Source organism: Aulostomus chinensis, chromosome 12 (genome assembly GCF_037954235.1).
Source record: "Aulostomus chinensis isolate RoL2024-O1b breed Wild chromosome 12, RoL_Achi_v1.0, whole genome shotgun sequence".
Lineage (NCBI taxonomy): Eukaryota > Metazoa > Chordata > Actinopteri > Syngnathiformes > Aulostomidae > Aulostomus > Aulostomus chinensis.
This window is the reverse complement of record NC_141331.1, coordinates 12,566,743-12,588,429: the sequence shown is the minus strand read 5'-3', so window position 1 is coordinate 12,588,429 and position 21,687 is coordinate 12,566,743. Positions and strand designations below refer to the sequence as shown.

Sequence of the window (21,687 nt, the reverse complement as noted above, 5' to 3'; positions counted from 1 at the left end):
TGCACTACTGTTGTCACATACTGTGTTGTTCCTTTCTTTTTTGACATTGTGAATACATGCAGATGTTTTAAATGTTTGTTTTAGCCAAAAGCAAATACGCATCATGTCGTTTAAACATGATACGGTGCTAAGATCCCAAGTTTGCGAAATTAAATAGCATTTCAGCTTTTACATGTTTGAACGCAACTCAAAATGTTATGGTAACATGGAATATAATTTTGTGAGGTATCTTAAGTACAGTAAAGGTCAATTTGAATGTGCAAATGACTAAAAATAATTATTTTTTAGGAATCCAATATATTTCAAGAGCTTCCTTTTTAACTCTCAAGAAAGAAAAAACAGTGAATGACAGTATTTTGTATTATGTCTGTTTTTACTGTTAATAATAATAATAATAATAATAATAATAATAATAATAATAATAATAATAATAATAATAATTCACCTTTTGATCTTATGTTGGGACAATTTTGCAATAGTTACCCCGCTGAGAATATCGGCAGTAAAATATGGCTTCATCACTGCCAACCATCATACGAATTAAGAAAAGTTTGTAAACCAGAAGCCAAACCAAACTTCTGTAAATCAACTCGACCTTTTTCTCTAAATTCCCGAAATTAGAAGCGAAACGTTCCCTCAAACATCGTCTTGGTACGCAGCGTCTATGGTACGGACTAGCTGTTCGTGTGTGACGTCATCACGCACCTGTTCAAACACGCCTGCGCAATTTAAGCAGGAAGAAAATGGCTACGTATAGCGAAGACGGGGAATAACAGAAGTAAGTCTCACCACCACTGTCTCGTTTCTTTGTGCATTCCGTGGTTTAAACATGTGTGCAGCAGCTGTGTGCTTCACAGCTTGTTTCCAGCGGTAGAACAACACCAAGACAACCGAAAACAACTCTCCTGTAACACGTCTGTCGGTAATGAGACGGTTATTGACACCGTAAACATAGTGTGACGTCCAATCGTTGGTATTTAAGGGGAAAAAACTGAGACGATTTTACTTTAAGGGAATCATGTTCGCTGCGAAGGATTTTGAGAAAGTAGTTAAAGTCGAAAGGCGCTTGTGAATTGTGTTGTTTATCTAAAGAAAAACCGCCACATCACATCTGGTTTGTTGGTGATATTTGTTTAAATACATCTTGAATGAGTTCCCGCCGTTACCGCTTCGTAGGTACGTGACTGGTGGTACTGCTTCTGATCCACCTTCTCAAGTCTCATGAAAAGTTTTCAGACCCCCATCCATCCAGCAGATTGACCATCTTGGCTGCTGCCCCCCCCACCCAACTTAGTCAAAAAGAGTATTTCCTATTGAGAAGTTGGAGTAGATACAAGGTAGAAATATGACAATGAATAAAAAAGAAGGACGTAGAAGCTGTTAAATACTTTATCTCACAATAACATGTTTAGAGTTAAAGGGAAACAAGACAGGCTGCTGGACAAATACGGTCATGTGATGCTAATGTTCTTGAGACTGTCATTGTTTGTACCAACTGTGGTATTTGTGCTTTGTACTGTCTTTTGCGTATTGGTTCATGATTTGCTTGTATTTTTAAAAGCCCTTCTAGTTGGGCTGGGTGATATGGAAAAACCCCACTATATTTAGAAGCTGCTTTATTCAATACTGATATATTACATTTGCAATGGAGTGGAAATTCACATGTCAGATAGTAAACAAAAACAAACATTAACATACTGAAGTGAATATACTGAAAAAAAAATCCATATCCAAATCTCCATGGATACCTTACCCAGCTTCCTTTTGGGGACGGCTTTGCACACTAGCTTGTTGCATCGGTGTATGTTACATATTTGTCTAAATCCAAAAAACAAAACACAAAAAATGGATCATATGTTAAGAACTAGAAATATTCCCAAATGAGCGGACAAATATTTCATCACCAGGAGCTTCAGATGTTCTGGACCAACCTGATTCCAGTACAGTTGTTCAACCAGCTTAGTGAGTTTGTTTATTGTCCCAACAGGTTTGACTACCTCCCGTCGGTGTCCCAGCCATGGCCCATTCCTACCCCAGGCTTTGCTCCCGCTCCTCAGCCTACACTTTGGCGTTGGCCTTAGGCTTTGTGACATTAGGGACCAGTCGTATTCTGCTGCTCAAGCTCTCAGCCAATGCTGGTGAGTGGGGATGAAGAAGATATTACTTTGTTTTCTAAAACAGCGAAATCACCTTCAATCAGCCTACATTTTTGTCGTTTTGTGGCTATGCAGAGAACAAATATGACTTCCTCCCAGCATCTGTCAATCTCCTGGCGGAGGTGCTCAAGCTGCTCTTCTGTTTGATAATGTCCATCTGGGTCTTAATCCGAGGTAAACCCTGAAGTCACGGGAGACGCTTGCTGTGTATGCTTGTGCGTTGGTTAGTCTTATTTATTTGCTCCTCTTTGTTTCTTCAGACGGACGATCATGCAGAGATGTGTGCTGCCCGGCCAGCTCTTCCCTCCTGGCCTCCCTGAAGTGGGCCATCCCCGCTTTCCTCTACTTCCTCGATAACCTCATCATCTTTTATGTGATGATCTACCTGCAGCCTGTTAGTCAAGACTCAGTATATTAATATGAGGGGGATACACACACACACACACACACACACACACACTTGGACATGCAGAACATTTTGAAGGTTATGAAAGACAGATGATTTAAAACATTAAATCCAGTTTTTGCCTTCATTCTACCAGCATTTACCCAATCTACTGCCCAAGGACTGTGTGTGATACAGTTGAGTTCCTCTATCACCGCTCTTTTATCACTTTGCTGTCTGTCCTCCCTCATGTTCCCAGGCCATGGCAGTGCTGTTCTCTAACTTTGTCATCCTGACCACAGCTGTACTCTTCAGATTTGTCCTGAAGTAAGTCAACAACTCTGTACTGTCCTGTTGGTTTGAGAGATTTTGCGTGTTGTTGTGATTTAGATAGATCATCATAGATGAGAACTAATGACTGTGCTTGGTTTTATATACTGTGTTAATTCTGTTGATCTTCACTGTTTGCTTTGTTTACTTTTAGAACCTTTGAAATTTGAATGCTGCCTGTAGATCAGATTCTCTCAAGTGCTTCTCCCCTCATCCATCAGGAGGCGCCTGTCATGGGTTCAGTGGGCAGCGTTAGTCATCCTCTTCCTGGCCATCGTTTCCTTGACGACAGGATCAGGGGGCAAACAGAAACCCATTGTGGTGCCAGGTCTCCACTCCAACCAACTCTCCACTCCCTCCAACTCCTGCCGGCTTTACACAGAGCTCGTAGAGCAGATGAAGAACAGCAGGTAACGTGCGTGTCAGTTACTTAACAGATTAAAACAGGGATTAGTAAAGATTCTCTAATCAAAGTATATGTCAGGTTTTAGTGTCGCTGTGCAGCTGGACAGCTGATCATGATCTGTCTGCTGCTGCCTACAGTGCCAGTGAAACTTGGGTGTCATTAATACCTGGCCAAGCCTGGAGGGACAACATGGTGGGAAAGCTGCAATCTCTTGGGGTGGGCCACATCCTGCTCCTGGTCCAGTGCTTCATATCAGCCATGGCCAACATCTACAATGAGAAGATCCTCAAGGATGGAGACCAGCTTACTGAGAGCATCTTCATCCAGAACAGTAAACTGTGAGAAGCTGGGGGTGAATTAGATATAAAAAAAAAAGGTAGTGGATGTGTGACTCCCATCCTGACCCTGGTCGTCTGCCGTGTGTGTGACAGATATTCCTTTGGTGTGGTGTTTAATGGTCTGATCCTCGGCCTTGGACGTGAGGCCCGGGGTCTCACAATCCACTGTGGTCTCCTTTATGGACACAACATCTACTCTCTGGGTCTGGTGCTGGTCACTGGTGAGTAGCGGGAGTCACTCTTAACAATTCTACATTGTTTTTTCTGTGTTTTGTTTTTTTTACCTGAAGGACTGATTTGACTCCTTTCTATCAGCAACTAAAGGCACTCAGTAGCTGTGTTCCATCACTGAATTTGTATTTTGTAACTTGCTAAATTACAGAAAATATTTTCAGTATTTTCTCAATTTTGGAGGGTTTTTCATTTTTAGAAGAAGCGTTAAGAGAGCATGTAAGGCGAGATGGATGGACCTTTCTGGGACATAGCAAATGTTAGAATTACAGTATGAAAACAATAACTCAACTCAATCAAGTCACACTCTCGTCTCCACTTCCTCATCCTAGCTGCTCTCGGTTTATCGGTGGCCTTCATCTTGAAATTCAGAGACAACATGTTCCACGTGCTGACAGGCCAGATCACCACAGTTCTGGTTACCGCCCTCTCCCTCTTCCTCTTTGACTTCCACCCATCACTGGACTTCTTCCTCCAGGCTCCCATGGTACTGCTGGCCATCTTTATCTACAACGCCAGTCGGCCAAAAGACCCGGAGTACAGCCTTCAGCGGGAAAAACTTCGAGTCATCAACGGAGAGGTTCTAAAGAGGTCTAGAGGGGTAGGGGCTCAAACCACAAAATACACCAGTCTTCACTAGTCATGCACACTCCTTTTCTTACACGCCTAACCCCATGTAAACCCCTTTCTGTCCTGCCACACACACATACCAGCCTCTCTGTAGGAAACCTGGCTCATGTTTCTCTGTAATGTCATCGCTTTACTGCAGACAGAAACTCAATTCCTTGCTGTGAAAACACCGTTCTCACTCACGCTGGGGCCTTAACTTCATTTGGTCAATGAACTCTATTGGATTTGCAAATAGGAAGTTATTAGGCAAGCGTTAGTTTAATTTAGCAAAACCATGAGATAATCAGTGCCTTGTCTGAGACTGAGGAAACCCTTGTGAGTGTGTGAAAACAGTTTAACAGCTCTCCTATTTAACTTCTCTGTTTTCAAGACGTCTTTTTTCTTTGCATTATCAAAAGCTACAAATGTGATAGTAAATGTTAATCTGAGAAACATTTAAAAGAATTTATCAATTTTAGGGGACATAAGCTTATTGTCCATCCTCCTCTGTGCCAGAAAAGCAAATAGAAAGTCTTTCCTCTGTGAGTGCGTTAGGGAGCTGAACCCCACAGCTGACTGCTACTTAGCTTAGCATAATGAATGACAGTGAATGGGCTGTCCCATTTTCGGGGACGTTTCCCTACTTTTTCCCTTGCATTGATAGGTAATGTTACACACAGCACTATGAAGGAACAATTCAAAATAGTGAGGTATAGAAATTGTTATGATGACATTCATAGCTGGAACTACTTGTCTGGCTGGGCTCAGTGATTTGAAGCAGATGGTCCGATGAAAGGAAGCTGTCTGTCTTCTTGTGCGGCTTCGGGTAGCCTGCAAAAAAGCTCATTCCCCAAGAAGTTGTGGCTTCGGCTGTTTTGCTCACTGGCTGCACCACCTCTGATTTGCTTCTTTTTTTTTTTTTTTTTTCTTAGGACGGTGAGGAGGTGGAGCTCCTGAGAAAACCCAGCACAGACAGTGACCCCGAAGAGTCGTCTTTCTAGTCCTCACATATTGCTCGGTGGTGTCGGTGATACTGAGCCGCTCATAGACGCGGATGCCCGCTGACAGAATTGTCACACGACATCTGTTCAAGGATTTCATCCCTGTTTTAAGCTGGGGAAAAAAATGACTGCTGGTGCTGATTGATTCCTTTGTGATGAACTGAGACTGCGCCGCTCTCTGCCAGGCTGTCGTGTGTATTTACAACATGTGCCTGTGTGTGTGTACAAGGGCTGTCATTTACCTGATAGGGGATTCACTTGTACTACATCCGTGTGTGCGCTTGATCCAGCTATATGACTACTTGAAGATGATTGTGGGAAAAGTACTTTGACCAATTTTATGACTGATCAGGTAATCTGCTTTTAAAAAACTTGGGCAACTTGGTCTCTAGCAGAAGCTCTCAGAAGTGCATCACCAGAAATGTATATCTGTTGCTTCTATTTCCATGCACAGCTATCTTAAAAAACCTGATGGATGATAAACCACTCTTAAACGGCTTTCTGAAAGCACAATACTCTTGGTTCTCTTAATTGGTCTTGAAGACTTTTTTTGGAGTATTACTGAACTGTGAAGTTGTGTTGAAATGCTATTCTCCTTTGTGCCATAAGATTTTAACACATTTGTATTAATGAGCTCTGCAATAAACGAATAGAAAAGCGCATGAATGGTGTTTGGGAAACAAACCTGGTGGGATGATGGAGAGGAGAGCTGTAATCATGTAAGGTTTTATGCGTACCATTTAATACTGACAGATTTTAACGTGACGTGTCTGGAAACCCTGCAAGAAAACCGATTCAAGCAGTGGCATATTTTGTTTGCATTGATGGACCTTCTGCTTGGTGATGAGGTGCAGGAGGTTAAAAGGCATCTTAAATAGTTCATTCACACATTAGTAGAAACCACATTTTAATGGTAAACAAAATAGTTATTGCTACAGAAAGATACTGTCAAGCAAAGTATTTCCTTTTCATTATCTTATTTAGCCACTAAGAGGAGCTGTAACATAAAACTTTGAATGTCCTTAAGTCGTCCAGGTCACATCTGAGTACTTCATGAAGGAAACTGGACTTGCTGGTAGTTCTTGCATGTAAAAGGCTCCTTCAGAATAGATAAACTAGTCCAGCCGCCTTCATATAGATACTTCTTGGATATGTATCTTAAAATACTCCTTTAATGCATACGTTTACACTCAAGTCAAATAAACAAGACTAGTAGGAAAAATATATAAGGGTATAAATAAGAAAGCAATAATGGGACAGCTCGATAACTGCCCCTGAAATGTAACAGATGTCCAATAAATACATAAATGACTCACTTTAGCTTGTTATCTACAAAATACAGGTATGAACTGATAACATGGATGTTATTTTGACCTGGAATGCAAGTTAAAGAAATTGGTAACATAACGTGCGAAACACTCTTTGTTTGAAGTCAGAAGACAAACCTAAGTACACACCAGATCCCTGAACCTCCAGGTTCATCTACATTTATTGACTAACCAGCACTTGCAAATTACTTGGAGCTTTCTAAGCTATATGTCAAAGAACCGCATAGTTGAAGCTTCCCTGTAGTGCTACGAAACATTCAAGGACCTCATCATCCATACCAACTGCTCAGTGGAAGAAGGCTATGGACAAAGGTTGCAGGTCAAAGGAAGGGGACCACTAATGCCGAGCACCGGCTGCAAGGCTGAACAAAGATTTAGCTCGTGCATTGTTAGCACACAAGCACATATCTACAAACCCTTTAATAACCGTATCCCTGGTGATAGGCGTCCTGGTATCCGTGTTCATAACCATGCTGGTGGTAACCGTAGCCACCGTACTCATCCTCAGGACAGCGCATGCCAAGTGACTGCTGGATGGCCATTTCCTGTCTGCGCAGTTGCATAGAGTCTACCAGGTCATAGATGATAGCCATCGACCACATGGGGGACGGGTACCAGGATTTGACATTGCCGTCCTTCCCAACCAGGAGCATGGAGAAGTATTCCGGGCTAATCTGGAAGTAGTTCCTCATGTCCTTCACAAGAGTGGCTGACAGTCCTTCACGCTCCACTGTAGAACTCCCTGGAGGCAGCAGAGATTCTAGTTAGCAGTCAAATTTGAATTCATACAGCAGAGAAATGTTTTCTTTGAAGACAAGTTTGCCAAAAGTAAAAATCACAACCATTTCAGTCCACTGTCAACAACTTTGGTTTCTACTGCTTTGCAAAAACCTGATTCTTATTCTACGGTGGTGAAGTTAATGCCCCGGCGTGAACAGAGCATTCCCGTTTGTAGCAAATCCTGGAGGTTCCTCTGGAGACATGGTGGAATGGTAAAAGGACCTTTGAGATCAGCTTCTCAGCACTACGTGTTGGAACAATCAAGACAAGTTGGATCCAGGAACAATTTTTTGAGTTTAAGTGAAGGAAAAACAGATAGGAATTGTAGCCCTTTACTCATTAAATGGTCCACATTTTGGGGCTAATCTGAAACACTCTGAGTACTTTTGGCTCAGCACTTGAAGTGTTGCATGGGACTGACCCGGTCCAGATGCGGCCTCAACGTTCTGACATGTCATGTGTGGGTCAGATGTGGCTCTAATGTTGTGAGCTGGACTTGATATGGGAACAGATCTGGGTCATATGAGGGGGCTCAGAGTCAACGCTGCCATTCAAGCCCAGACATGAGCCATGGGGGAACTGAACTGAGGATGTGGGCCACACGTTCATTGCTGTCTGGGGAGCAGTTCTGAGTCGGACGTGCAGCTTGAGTTTGTCGTGTGCTACAATTATAGATAAGGTTCTTACCATTGAAAGGATAGAGTTCCAGAACTCCGCCCATATCTACCAGCTCCGTGCCAACCAACTTCAGAACGGCGATGTGCCTTAAACCTATGTCACCATGGAAACAGAAACCGTATTATCAACACATACCACAGAAAGCCCACTTCTTAGAAACAGTCACACTTCCAACAAGAAAAATGTGCTTCTTATTCATCAGATATCTCAGATGATTTAATTATTGGACCCCTCCGAAGTAGTGGTCTCTCTGTAAAGGGAGAACATGGTGGTCCGCTGACTCCAGCCAAAAAGCTGTTCCCTCTGATGCGAGAAAGCCCACATTAAACAAAGAAGAACGGTGGCTTAAATTTACTCAGTGAGAGCCAAGTGCTGAATACCAGGATCAAACCTCTCAGGCCTTCAGCCCAGTCAGCAGGACCGGCCTTTGTCTGGGACCGGGAGGGAGGGAGCGGCCCTGGGTGCCAACCGAGCCAAGAGCAACACACGAAGAGAAAAAACTCTTTCTGGGCACGCTGATAAGCTAGACTTTTTCCCGTTAATCACTAGACTCATTGATATGGAAAACAGACAATTTTTTTTATAGATTGACTGTGTAAGCTATAATAAATGGCTGCGCTGATGGGTTATAAATGATTTCTTCTTGCTATAAAGATGAGTAACGAGTCATAAACGAGAGGTTGCAAGGCGTTGATGGTTTTGTGTCACAAGCACCCTCAAACAGAGGGGTTCCTCTCTATAATTTAACTTTTACAATTCCAGAATTGCAACAAAGGTGTAACAACTCCCACCTCTGACCAGATCGGAGCACACCCACTTAGTGGTGCCGGCAACTGAACTTGTTTCTCTCATCTCACTAACTGCTGGAGAGTTGCAGGCTCCAAGCCCTGTGAGGGAGTTAACCCTCGCAGGCCTCCTTGGCGGCTTGCTTTGGTTAGTGACCAAAAGTACGAGCTTGCGGATACAAGAGGCTGAAATGAATTTCCAGCCTGTTCATGCAACAGTGACTCACAATCTTCTCTTGAAGTTCAAAGTGGTTCAAGGTAACAGCTTGTAAGCAGTCCTGCAAATTGCCCTTTTAATGATGAAAGATTTAACGCAGTTAAATGTGAGCAAATGAGAAGATGAGAGAACACGGTTTTAACGTGACTCTTGACGGTAGCAGCAGACATCTCTGAAATGCTAAGCGCGTAAACCCAGTGGTTGTGCCTTTGGCTCAAACTTTTGCTTCAAATAAAGTTTTGACTATTTCAATGTACAGTCGTTTCTTCTTGAACTGTCACAGGCTTAAATGAAATAGCATCGAGCACAGGAGTCAAAGTCATAACTGTGATGAACTCAGCTGTGTTCCCAATTATTTTCAGTACTTTGAAAATGAAGTAAAAGGAAAAGAAATACAAGCCAGGAACCTTAAAATCATATAAACAAGACTGAAACATGAGGTTCAAGTAGGAGAGAAGCTCCTGATGACGGCATTTATTAGGATTTACTGAGAGGCGTATTTCATGTTGGGATATTCATCTTTTATACAGGTTGTAAAGTTTAGATATATTTCTTTTTGGGATACAATAAAACACATTTGCGGTACTGTAGCTGTAAATAACTGGCCAATAGAAGAAAACAGCTGTATTCCAGTTTGATCAGCTTCACTATAAAACATGGATGAACTTTGTCGTGTGTTTAATGTCTTCAGATGTGGTCTGACAACAACTCAGCTACACGGCAGTGACAGGACAGGCTTGGGAAACGTCAAGGTCACCATAACACTCTAGTATTTATTAGTGCTATGTTGGTTAAATACCTAAACAGTTGCGAGAATTGCAGTCAACCAGAATTGCATCTACTGTAACTCTGGCATAGTTTTCTTAATTCCTGCTGTAATTAAAGATATTTTTTTTGTTCTTCGGTGATCTAGATTAATATAAAAACCCTGATTTAAAACCTATAGTTGCATCAAAGATTTTCTAATAGCTTCTTTGGATGTGTTCATTTTCTGTTTGTTTGTTGGTGGCTGCAGCAAACAGCTCAGAAAGATCGGTAAACATGAGAGCACTCAAACCCACGTGAACAGTTCTCACTCGACCGGCTACGTTGACAAAAAGGACGAAGAGAATGAGTTGAATTTCTACAGGGTTTTTCAATTGTCAAGAAATCTGAGGGTGAATTAACTAAAAGTGCACATGTCCCCCCTAAAAAACTGAAAGTCTTCATTTTAAGGTTCTATTTTTTTATTCATCACGCACAATTAAGTTGAAGACAGAAGGGTCACTTAAGGTCACTCACCCAGGTTGCAGGCCTGGCTGCTCAGACCGTAGAGCTGCTGCTGATAGGCCCACTCCTCGTCGTTGGGGGCGGAGATGATGAACAGACGACGTCTCCAACGGAACCTGCAATCACAGAACATTTTAGCTGGGATTTAAGTGGCACGTTGGTGCTGCAGTGAAAGCTCTGCACTAGGACATATTACTGCCAGAGGGTGGCAACCCTAAATTATTGTCAAAATCCTGCCAGATCCCCGTACTGTGACCTGCTGAAATGCAGGTCTCCATGGCGATTAAAGATAGCCTGTCAAGTTTAGACATCTCATAAGGAACAGCAGGGGGTTTACGTTGCTTTTAATATCTGTGGCACACAAACAGACTGCCACAATCTGCCAAGCACTGCTTATAAAATGCTCTAAATTGTGGTCAAGCTGATTACTGAGTATAATAACAGATGTTTGAAATAGGAAACAGCCTAATGGGACCACCCAATGCTTCCTTGGCGAGATATTATTTAAGATCCCAAACTACTTCCATCCATCCATCCATTTTCTATACCGCTTATCCATTAAGGGTTGCGGGGGCTGAAGCCTATCCCAGCTGATACTGGGTGGGAGGCGGGGCTTATCCTGGACAGGTCTCCATCAGGAGCAATTAGGGGTTCAGTATCTTGCTCAAGGTCACTGAGGGAAGTGAGGATTGAACCAGTGACCCTTTGGTTACTAGACGGCAACTCTATCACTAAGCCATGACCCCCCCCCCCAATACATTTCCAACTTTTCGGAGAGAACTGTACCTGGAAAGGAAGTTTTCCAAAGATCTCGGCTTGTCCTCTTTCTTACAAACAACACCATCTCTCTTCTGCTGCTCCATTTCTCGAATACGGGAGGAGAAAGTGTCGATATAGTTGAACACTGCCTTCATGGCGATGGGAACCTCATAGGATTGCTGATGGAAAAAGCCAATAAGAAATCAAGTCACATTCTCCTAAATACACCAATATAGATCATTTAAAAAAATCGACGTTGAAGTTACGGGGAGTATTCATGCTCACTGTCAAGTCGTGATAAGTTCTGGGAAGCAGCAGAGTTTAATGAACAACCACAGTTTGCATAATAATTCAGCCAATACTAAAGCATCTTCCTGTGACTATCTAACACATGCAATAAAAGAAATCACACATCCTGACTCATTCCTCAGGGTTTAGTGAATCTGCTGCACAGGTCGTTCTAGCACTCTCACACAGCGTCTGTCTCAAACTCACACCCACATCCTCATACGTTAACAGACTCCCCTGTCTCTGCCTCTGTCAGCACAGGGCCGAACACTAGCCTCTTTGATGAACCTGTCCAAAAACAACCCAACGATTTAGCCTGGCATTTACACACTCACGTGCGCGCGCACACGCACGCACGCACGCACGCACGCACGCACGCACACACAAACCCTCAGCTCTTGGGCAAATTTCATGTGTTGTGAGTTCAAACAGTGTTTTTGTGAAGGTAGTGTGCCGGCAGCCTTAGAGGAGGTGAATGTGTAGGGCAGATGGGTGGTGACGCTTTAAATAGAGAGTGAAGACCAGAAAACCAACAGGAGAGCTGCAAGGAAGTCAGAAAAACAGTTTGTATAGGTAAACAGAATCAGGAAGGACAACACCCAAATGTACAGCTATTTTAACCTTGAAGGGAGAGTATTGTTGGCCTTTAATCTGGCTCCATATGAGAACCTGAAGCCTTCAAATAAGGCTGATCTGCTCACAAAACTAAAACGCATCAAATGTTCTAATTTGTAACAATGATGTTGCTACAACAGCTAAACGCCAGGGTATACTTTGCCTTTCAGGTACTCTCAAATATGTGTCTGAAGTGAACCAAGTGCAGCACATCTTTGTGACTCCAGAATGCAGTAAGACCCAGTCAGGAATATTAGCTTCAAGCTGACAGTATAAACCATTAAGCTCATCCTGGGTGTGATCCATAATCCACAAACATTCATATTTGAGCTAACTAGAATCCCTCTGGTTTGGCACCTGTTCATGGTAGCGCCAAGCATGACCAGCTGGAGCATTTAGTTGAACCGACCCGCTCGTGCTCGTTAATGGTACCGCCTAACTAGAAGTTTTACAGTTTGTACATTTCCTGTTTAAAAACTGACATTTTTCTTTTGTAGTCAATGGCTATTGGGTGCCATCAGCTCCAAACTAAATATACATGGCTGGCTCTTTTTTCTGGAGAGGTGTAAAAAAATATCACACGTGAACTCCTAATATGTCGCCTACCTTCCTCAAATATGAGTAAATGGTTTAACACCTATGAGGGATGAACATCAGATTAAGACCAAGTTACGACTGTCAACGCATCTGCTCTGGGGTTTCCAGGGCTACGTCTGCCAGTGCTAGCACTGTTAGCGGTGCTACTGAGCTAGTTTAGTGGAATTACTGTAGTCTCCTTCCTGAAGTTGTGATATTAAGGCTGCCATCAAGTTTCTATTCTATTCTCTCTCTCTCTCTCTCTCTCTCTCTCTCTCTCTCTCTCTCTCTCTCTCTGCGAACACTTACCTTGACTCTCATGTCAGTGTCAGTGAGGACCATGTAGAAGTCATCATGCGTCATGCTAAACTCTTTCCTCAGCTCAGTTATCAGGTCCTGGTTCACCAGGTCCTCTTGACGCAGGCCCTTCATGGGCTTGTCATTCTCTGGAGGAAATATGAGAAAAAGTCATATACTGCCAGACAGGTTACATTTGTTAAATCATGCTATGTTGACTTTGAAGATAAAGGTGGATGTTGCTTTGATATATTAGAAGTTTCCCATAGAAAAGAAGGATAAACCAGTGGAACCAGGGCACGCTGGTAGCTGAATGCCACATAACCACCACGCCCTGTGCTGATTCCAGTCTGGAACCTCAGCTGCATGTCATAACCTCTCATAACGCCCTAAAATCCCAGTTAAATAGAAAGATGTGGAACTAAAACATGGGAATATATATAAAATATAATAATCTGTGGTGTCTCAGCTTTTGTTTAAAGGCTTTGCTCTGAAAAAAGTTGGTTAAAAATGTACATTGGACAACATTTATTATTTGTGAAACTGACAATATTAAAAAAAAAGATATCCCTGATGCAAAATTATGTATTTAATGGGAAATCTTTTCATAAACAGGATCGATGCATCAGACTCAAAATGTGTGACGATTGCTGAGTTCGAACGGTTTCCTCAAAAATGGTTCTTTGAACTGGACTCTGCAGGGAAGAGCAGAGAGGAATGATGCCGAGTGAATCAGGGGCAAACTTGACAAAGAGCAGCTTTTATTCGCTGGAATCTGGCAGGCTCGGATGCTTCAGAAATGGACTGTAGCTGGCATTTATATAGAGGCCGAAGCAAAAGCTTTTAATCGCCACTCCCTCCGTGTGTGTGTGTGTGTGTGTATGTGTGTGCGTGTGCACTAAACAGACACACACAAACACAAGAAACATTTTCACCCACTCTGTGCTGTGTCATACGTATGAGCAATCCGACGTGGAAAACCCCAGCAAATGCTGGAGACGCAGAAATATATAACAAACTCACATTATGTTCACTGAACTGACGACCAACTAATTAAAAACTATGATGTCACCTTAAACCTAGGGAGGGGCGACACTGAAAGACCCAGTTGTTTGTATACAGTACAAGCTCTCTCACACACACACACACACACACTGAGTCTCTGAGTGGAAGAAAGTGTATGCCACGGGTGGGAGGAGGTGACATCATCGCAGAACTTTCCATCTAAATAAATCCTCTTCGTGTTGAGGGACAGACACATAAAGTTTTACAAAGTGCTTTTAACAATCTGGACGCTAAGACAGCTATAAAATATCTCCCTGAGTAGAAGGGCGTGTTTGTACTTTGTGTGATGAATTAGCTGTCTCATCAGGAGGATCCAGAGGTTATGCTATACCCTGATGTTATGTATGATATGGTATGCACTGTATTTCTCCTCCCCTCCCCCAGTCCCGTGTGTTTGTGTGAGCATTATGTTTCAAGGCTAACCGCTGCCCGATCCCAGCTGCTGCGCTCTCATCTCAGCACTAAAAAACAGCACCATGAATGAGCGGTAACTATAAAAAGAATACTGTAACTGGGAAGTGGACAGCACCAGAGGATTACACGCTAGATGAATTCACAATGCTGTAAACTATCCTCCAGATTATGCTGAATCCGTTTAGATATCATCGCTGAAGTATCTACAGTCACATTGCATCACGCAAGGGGACGAAAGCAACACTGCCAACAAGTCCACATTCAGAAGTCACTGACTTACAAAAACACAGAACATCTGCCACAAGAATGCTCTCCTTAGGAAGCAGATCACCTCGAGGAACAGGAACTGACATCAGTATTGTTGGTGTGGAGAGCGGGGAAGAGCAAATGGCGATAATGCAAAGATGAGAAAACTGAGGACTGAAAACGAGTAAATGGTTGGATCGTGTTGGAAAATGTAAGCCAGTTTTGCTGCATTTATGTGACATAAGACTAATCGGAAAAATTACATTCCAACTGGTCAAATTTAAGTTTATTGGAAAAACAACTTGATAAGTTTGAGTATCTCGTAAAATGAGTTGACATCATCTATGCAGCGACAAGGCAGACAAAAGTCAATGTTTGGTTAATGGTAAATAATTTTTTTCCTTTATTGAATTCATGTTGAGCTCACAAAAAATGTGTAATACTGTATTCTTACCTGCAGCAGTGAGCTAGATTTGATATAAAACTGTATTTTTTAGCATCAGCCCAGATAACAAGTCATGCAAAGATCACAAGCGTAACAGATTCAGCCAAATAGCGTCACGACGACGGAGAAACTTTCTGACATCACGAGAATGCAGCATTTCTCACCGCAGTGCTAAGTCAGCGCAAATTGTGATTGAACACAAAGAATTGACTGAGAATATTTATCTTCGTAGCAATCGTAAATACGTAACTACTATACCACTATATCATCTCAGTCACTGCACCTCTCTGTTAAAGAATTACCTAAAAAAAATACTCACAAAACTCTGAAAATGACTTCTGGACTGCTACCCTAATGGTTTTTTGACTCAGCAGACATGTTTGACTCAACACTGTGAATTTGATAGGGCATCAAAGCTGAAGTAATATTCATCTACTTAAAAGTACTTTGCCTTCAAAGTTTAAAAGTATCAATGTATATTTATATCAGAGCCTATCAAGCTGTTGTTCTAAACTAATTTTAAGTTGATATTTGTATGTGTGTGTATGTTGCCTTTTGCCTTTTCAGTCGTACACATGTGTAGTGACGTATCATAGGTGAATAAATGAATACATGGTAATTAGCTCTGTTATTCCAACTGTCCAGTCAAACACAACTATCAATAAATATTACAACGTGAAGGGGTTGGTAAACATAACCTCATTAGCGGATGATTTTTTTTATTTTTTTTTTGAGATAGACAGAAATGTATGATGTCATGACCCTGATATCTTTTCAGGTTCGGGTACCAGAGGAGGACCGCCGAGTGTTGCATTCATCCAAAAACAGTACGAGGACCTGGCACTGATGTCAAGGAGGAAGGCCAATCATCTCCTGTTCATCCTGCCTACGTTAAAAAGGATATGAACGGAAAATATTCCTCTGTTGACCATTTTTAATAAGACAATATTTTGACAGCGGCTTAGCTGCCATTAGTGTCGGTTTTGTAACATGAATTGGATGCTGGGTTATGTGTCATAAAGCAGCTCGAAAGTCTGAAAATGCTGCAAAAAGTCATAACTGGATTAAGGTGTTCACATCACTATCAATGCACCTCAACCAAATCATAACACTCTACATCTTGATGTGATTATTGCTTGAGCTGACTATGACCACATTTGAGTTCAGGCCACGCAGGAGCTACTCACCCAGCTGGTAGTGGTCAATCTTCATGGTGGAGTTGACCAGGGAACCAAAGATGGTGATGATGGAGACTTTCCTGATGGCCATTTCACACACAGACTCCAGGTACTCGTCCCTCTGCTGAACATACATGCTGTTGTCCTCGCTGGGTGATGTAATCAGCTGGGGGGAGGGGGGGGGTAGGAAGGGGGAGTATCAGTGAGACACCCACAAGCAGTGCAGAAGAGTTGGTGTTTACATGAATCTGAAAGTAGAGGATGGGACATATGTTCCCAGTGATATGAACCTATACTGGCTGCACACCAGAGACGTGCAGTCTGTTAGCACACAGTTGTGCAGCCTGTCACATAGTGGTAGGGCGACTGCCACTGAAGCAAAAAAGAGGCCAGAAAGCATTCATCTTTCTATATCTGTTAAGGGTCACAAGGGGGGCCGGAGCCTATCCCAGCTGACACTGGGCGAGAGGCGGAGTTCACCCTGGACGGGTCACCAGCCCATCCCAGGGCTATCAGGAGCAATTAGGGGCTCAGTATCTTGCTCAAGGATACTTGGACATGGTCACCAGGGGAAGTGAGGATCGAACCAGCGACCCTTCGGTTGCGAGACAGCCACTCTACCCCTGAGCCATGTAATAAATCAAAAGGTTTGCAACTGGAATAAGACTGTAATTCCAAAAGCAATCTAAGAATGTTTCTATGTCTTCAAGTTCTTTGGATGGTTTACTTATCCAGATGTTGAGAATGCTGGCTTTTAATCCTTTCAGTTACTCTTGAAACATTCCAACATGATCCATGATCCATATGTTATACTGTTTTCAGACATTTATAGAATAAACAAATAGAATTTTTTTTTCAATTATAACTCCAGATAATACATGTTAATAACTTACTAGAATGTACTGAGTTGGTAAATGAGTGTATTTGATAAGGCTACTTAAGTACTTTTACTCAGTGAAACAGGAGCCCTGCTGGGTGAGGAACTGTGATCTCACCAGCAGCCGCCTCCGGGTCTCAAAGTAGTCCAGGAAGGAGGCCAGAGATCCCTTTGGAGGAGGCGTTGGCCTCTTGGTGGGCTTTGGATACTCTTCTTTTTCCGGGTACTTTGACAACTTCTTCCCATTTTTCTTTCCTCCACTCTTCCCCTCTTTCCCTGCCTTTCCTCCTCTTCTCTCAGCTTTCTTGGTGGCCTTCTCATTCTTTTTCTTTTTTTTGTCCAGCTTGTCTTGCTTGTCCTTGACCTTCTTGGTTGGACTGACGTCGGTGAAGGTTTCCGTCTCTTCAGGGTCGCTCACTGTTGGCCTGCTGGGTTCATATTTGTCCTCGTATTCATTAGTAAGCACCTGCACATTGGAGGTACAGGAGGAAAACTGATGAATATCAACCACTGAGCCACTACTGATATTGTAAGACACCATCAGTAACTTCCAGTGACGACCTGTGATTATCTGTTTATGGTGACAACCTTTGTATAAACCAACTCACCTTGTCTCCTCCGTTCTTCCTCTTGGAGGGTTTCAGCCTGGAGGGTTTCCGTGTGGAGGGCATCAGCCCCGGCTGCTTGCGGCCGTATGGATCTTTGCTGCTCTTGTCCGTGTGGTTATCTCCAGCTGGGGTGGTTTTCGCCGGGTACCTCTCCCTCTCTCTGCGGTTGTAGTAGTAGGGGTCGGCGGTGGTTCTGGGAATGGGGAGGAGCAGCCCAGTGGTGTGGGCTCTGGTGGGTGGCTGGCTGGTAGTGGTGGTGGTTGTCGGCCATTTTGTGGTGGTGGTGGTGGTTCTTCTTGTGGTTGTCGTGGTGGCTTTGGTAGTTGTTGTTGTGGCTTTAGTTGTTGTGGTGGTTGGCCTTGTAGTTGTTGTTGTGGTGGTGGTCGGCCGGGTGGTTGTTGTTGTTGTAGTGGTTGGCCGGGTAGTTGTTGTTGTTGTGGTGGTGGTGGTGGTTGGCCTGGTGGTTGTTGTTGTTGTGGATGTTGTTGGGACCTGTATGGGCTTTCTTGGGATCTTCTTCGCTGGTGTTCTTACTGTGTCTGATGTGTCTACTCAAATGTGTGACCACGCACACACACACACACACACACACACACACACACACACACACACACACACACAAAAACACACACACACAAAAACACACACATGGGTAGTCAATGTATGGTTTGAAAAAATAACAGTGACTTTGTCATTTTAAAGGCTCTCTTTAAGCATACCTCAATTTCATTGGTGGCATTTTTTAAGGTTCTGTAGCCGAAAAGGCCAAAGCCTTTACCATCACCTTTAAACCCACAGCAATCAACACATATTTGCACTTTTTTTTACCAACTGCTCACACTAACTTTGGGTGTACATGTGTCTAGTTTTAGCGCCAGGAGCAATCAAATATGTTCATTAAATTATTATTTTTTTCAATCATCAAAAGACATTAGGGGGGGCAGATTGGGGGCAGATTAAAGATTAGAGAAATGAGACCATGACGGGGGGGGGGGGGGGGGGTCACCGTTTCAGTCCCTAATCTAGCAGGTAAAATCTGAGTGGCAAAAAGCATTATCCTCAGAGAACTCTCCACGAATAAACTGAGGTTAGAGATTAATTTAAAAACCAGGCATTGTTTTACGGATTGTATTAGAATTCAAGCATATTTCTAACCTTCAAAACACAACCTTTGAAGAAAATTGCATTTTGCAAAAGTTGAAGACTTTGTTCGACTCTCACGCCATTGACGAAATACAAATGTCAAACCGGAAATCTGGACTAAACATGGAGCGCCCGGTTAACCGTATTTTCATTGTAACATTTTCTTTCTTCTTTATCATTCAAATAGCCTGTATTAAAACTGCTGGAGTTCCTAATGTCTCTTAAAAGTGTGGAATTTTAAAAGGTGAATTTTCATTGCTGTGAGGAGCCCTCTACATGAATGATTTCATCATTTCACAGGAAGTGCTGTGTGTGTTTCCTGGGTGGCTCTGATCAGTTTCATGGGAAGCTCAGTTTATGGAAGTTCATGTTACATTACTTATCGAGTTTACGTTAAAGAGGTGGTTCACATGCAGCAGTTTGAGGGGAATTTTCACTCTCAATATTAAAACCTAACAAGACAGGCCTTTATATATTAGGTGTTATCTGAAAGTGCAATATTAACCATGATCCTATACGACTTAGAAAAGGGAGGAACCTCATTCCAGGTTTTGTCTGAGGGGAGGCCACATACACAACCTCTATATTAGTGGTATTAAAGTGTAAGGCAGCCTCTCACCCCAAAATGCAAAAAAAACAATCTCACCTGTGAGCGTGCCCTCCTCCACTTGGCCCTCCACACCTGCACTTCGACACTTCTGGACGAAGCCTTTCTGGCGAAGCTTCTCCAGCCTCCTCATGGGCGCCTGGTCGATCACTTCATACATGGCCTCCAGCCTGACAGGATAGGGATACCTCTCCTCCACCTGAAGAGTTTTTTTCAGCAGCACCATCCCAAACTTACCTGCAGGTCACCACATTATTGATCAGATTTGAGGATTGCATGCAAGACATCCTGCACACATAAGCAACAATTCTATTTCCTCTGATACAAGGGTACATCAAGTTTCCTCACCTTTCTCCAGCTTAAGGAAGCTCATGAGTCTGGGGATCAGCGCGGTATCCAGAGGCTCCTCCATCACCTTGCCCTCTGTGGTGATCCTCCTCACTTTTCCTCCCATCTCTCCCTCCTGGTGAAACATGACTATCTGGTGGACGTGTCTCTCCGCCAGCTCGCAGTACACCTCTGGCTTCAGGAGAGACATCATCAGCCTGTAGTAGCCATCTGATTCATGGGGTGCGGAGATCACAAGGACCCGGTTCTTCCCTGCAAAGCTGGCCAGCAGGTTTGGTGACCCTGCGCTGTTGGGCATCCGTGTGACCCGGGCTCTCGCTCCTGGAGTGCCCTCATCCTGTAGCATTCTCAGCCCCCCAGCCACCCTTCTGTTTGGCACCATACCCCGACCTCCAGCTCTCCGACTCGGCAGAGCCCCTCTCCTGGTGTATACAGGAGCCCCCTCGTCAGCCTGCACATCTTCAGCCCTCTGGTAGCTGTGCACGGAGATAGCGGAGCCAACTCCAGGACGCCAGCGCGTAACGTGCCGATCCTGGTCCGTTATTGCGCCCACCGGGGGACGTCCCAGCCTTGATCGCCGGTGCAGCTGCACCGTTTTGAGGTGATTCTGTTTGTCAGCTTCGCCTGTGCAGCTCAGCAAATATATCAAAGCTAAACTGAGAGTGGCCCTCCACATTCTGCTCAGATAAAGTAACTTAAACACTCACCGAGGGGGAGAGATCCAGAGGTGGACCCTGATGCGTCTTTAGAGCATTTGAAGTTATAATTCCAGATGAAGATATACAGAATATAGATCGGCACATCAGAGCACGAGGAAATTCAATATTTACGAACCAGAGAAGAGTTTGCTGTGCGTCAAGAGTTACATAAAAATCATCTCAGCAACAGATCCCACGTAGGGGCATGTGGATTATATATCATCTCTGTTATGCAATTAAACTTCCAAAACTTTAAATCCTCAGATCCAGACAAAAGACTGGTGAATGAAAGACTTTCCGTGAAAACTTTGGTCCACGTCACATCTCGGAATTTCCCTCACGCGTACCTTCACGCAACAATAATCCAATTAATCCTTCAGCGTTTTTTATTCCCAGCACACAGTGCGGGGATCCTCTGGGTGCGAGAGGGAGGAACCTCCGAAAAAATTCAAGAAATGTGCTCAGGCTGCGTCTGACCTGCGCTGGAAACCTGCTCTGTGTGTGTGTGTGTGTGTGTGTGTGTGTGTGTGTGTGTGTGTGTGTGTGTGTGTGTGTGTGTGTGTGCAAACGCGAGGTTCTACTTGGCAAAAGTGCGCTGTGGAGGTTTTCCCAGAAGTGTCCGCACAAACCAGCCTCCTGGCCAAACCTGCCCCGGGACGCTCGGTCGCCAGCTCAGTCCGCACCCCTTTCCACCCCTTCTACCCCTCTGGTTTGATGTTTCAACATTTTAGATCACTTCAATAAATGACACAGACAACTTGTTGGCCTGAATTCAGGGATGATAACGACCATCATCAGACTCAGTGTCAAACTCCTCCTTTAAAGCCAACAGAGTAACGCCCCTAAATCCCATCCTTTTGATACTCTGGAAGTATATTTTCCCACTTTGCCCTACAAAGCTACTTCTTATATGCACAGAAACTTGCAGAGAAACATATTCACTATTTCTCAGTTGTGAGAAAAAGCAGAATGATCTTTGCATGTTTGTGGTCAAAGCAGAAAAATTGTGA

At 43.5% G+C, this 21,687-nt stretch overlaps 2 protein-coding genes across 4 annotated transcripts; one reads left to right on the top strand and one right to left on the bottom strand.

Moving 5' to 3' along the window:
* Nucleotides 1–646: 646 nt before the first annotated feature.
* slc35a5 (solute carrier family 35 member A5) lies at nucleotides 647–6,112 on the top strand. Of its 3 annotated transcripts, none has more exons than XM_086220220.1 (10): nucleotides 647–778; nucleotides 1,988–2,138; nucleotides 2,232–2,330; nucleotides 2,417–2,550; nucleotides 2,801–2,868; nucleotides 3,093–3,281; nucleotides 3,415–3,615; nucleotides 3,709–3,836; nucleotides 4,325–4,447; nucleotides 5,388–6,112. In XM_086220220.1, exons 2-9 carry the CDS (start codon nucleotides 2,018–2,020, stop codon nucleotides 4,441–4,443), a joined length of 1,059 nt encoding a protein of 352 aa, XP_086076346.1. In that variant the 5' UTR covers nucleotides 647–778; nucleotides 1,988–2,017; the 3' UTR covers nucleotides 4,444–4,447; nucleotides 5,388–6,112. The 3 variants fall into 3 exon arrangements, with proteins under 3 accessions (XP_086076346.1, XP_086076343.1, XP_086076344.1); XM_086220217.1 differs by having other exon boundaries at nucleotides 4,179–4,447; XM_086220218.1 differs by lacking the exon at nucleotides 647–778 and adding an exon at nucleotides 816–922 and having other exon boundaries at nucleotides 4,179–4,447.
* A 264-nt stretch (nucleotides 6,113–6,376) lies between these two features.
* On the bottom strand, nucleotides 6,377–21,403 carry ccdc80 (coiled-coil domain containing 80). Its single transcript, XM_086220215.1, has 10 exons — nucleotides 19,980–21,403; nucleotides 19,671–19,868; nucleotides 17,882–18,429; nucleotides 17,392–17,739; nucleotides 16,406–16,562; nucleotides 13,061–13,197; nucleotides 11,300–11,451; nucleotides 10,526–10,629; nucleotides 8,252–8,335; nucleotides 6,377–7,526 (listed from the first exon to the last, which is right to left on the bottom strand). Exons 1-10 carry the CDS (start codon nucleotides 20,653–20,655, stop codon nucleotides 7,204–7,206), a joined length of 2,727 nt encoding a protein of 908 aa, XP_086076341.1. The 5' UTR covers nucleotides 20,656–21,403; the 3' UTR covers nucleotides 6,377–7,203.
* Nucleotides 21,404–21,687: the final 284 nt, after the last annotated feature.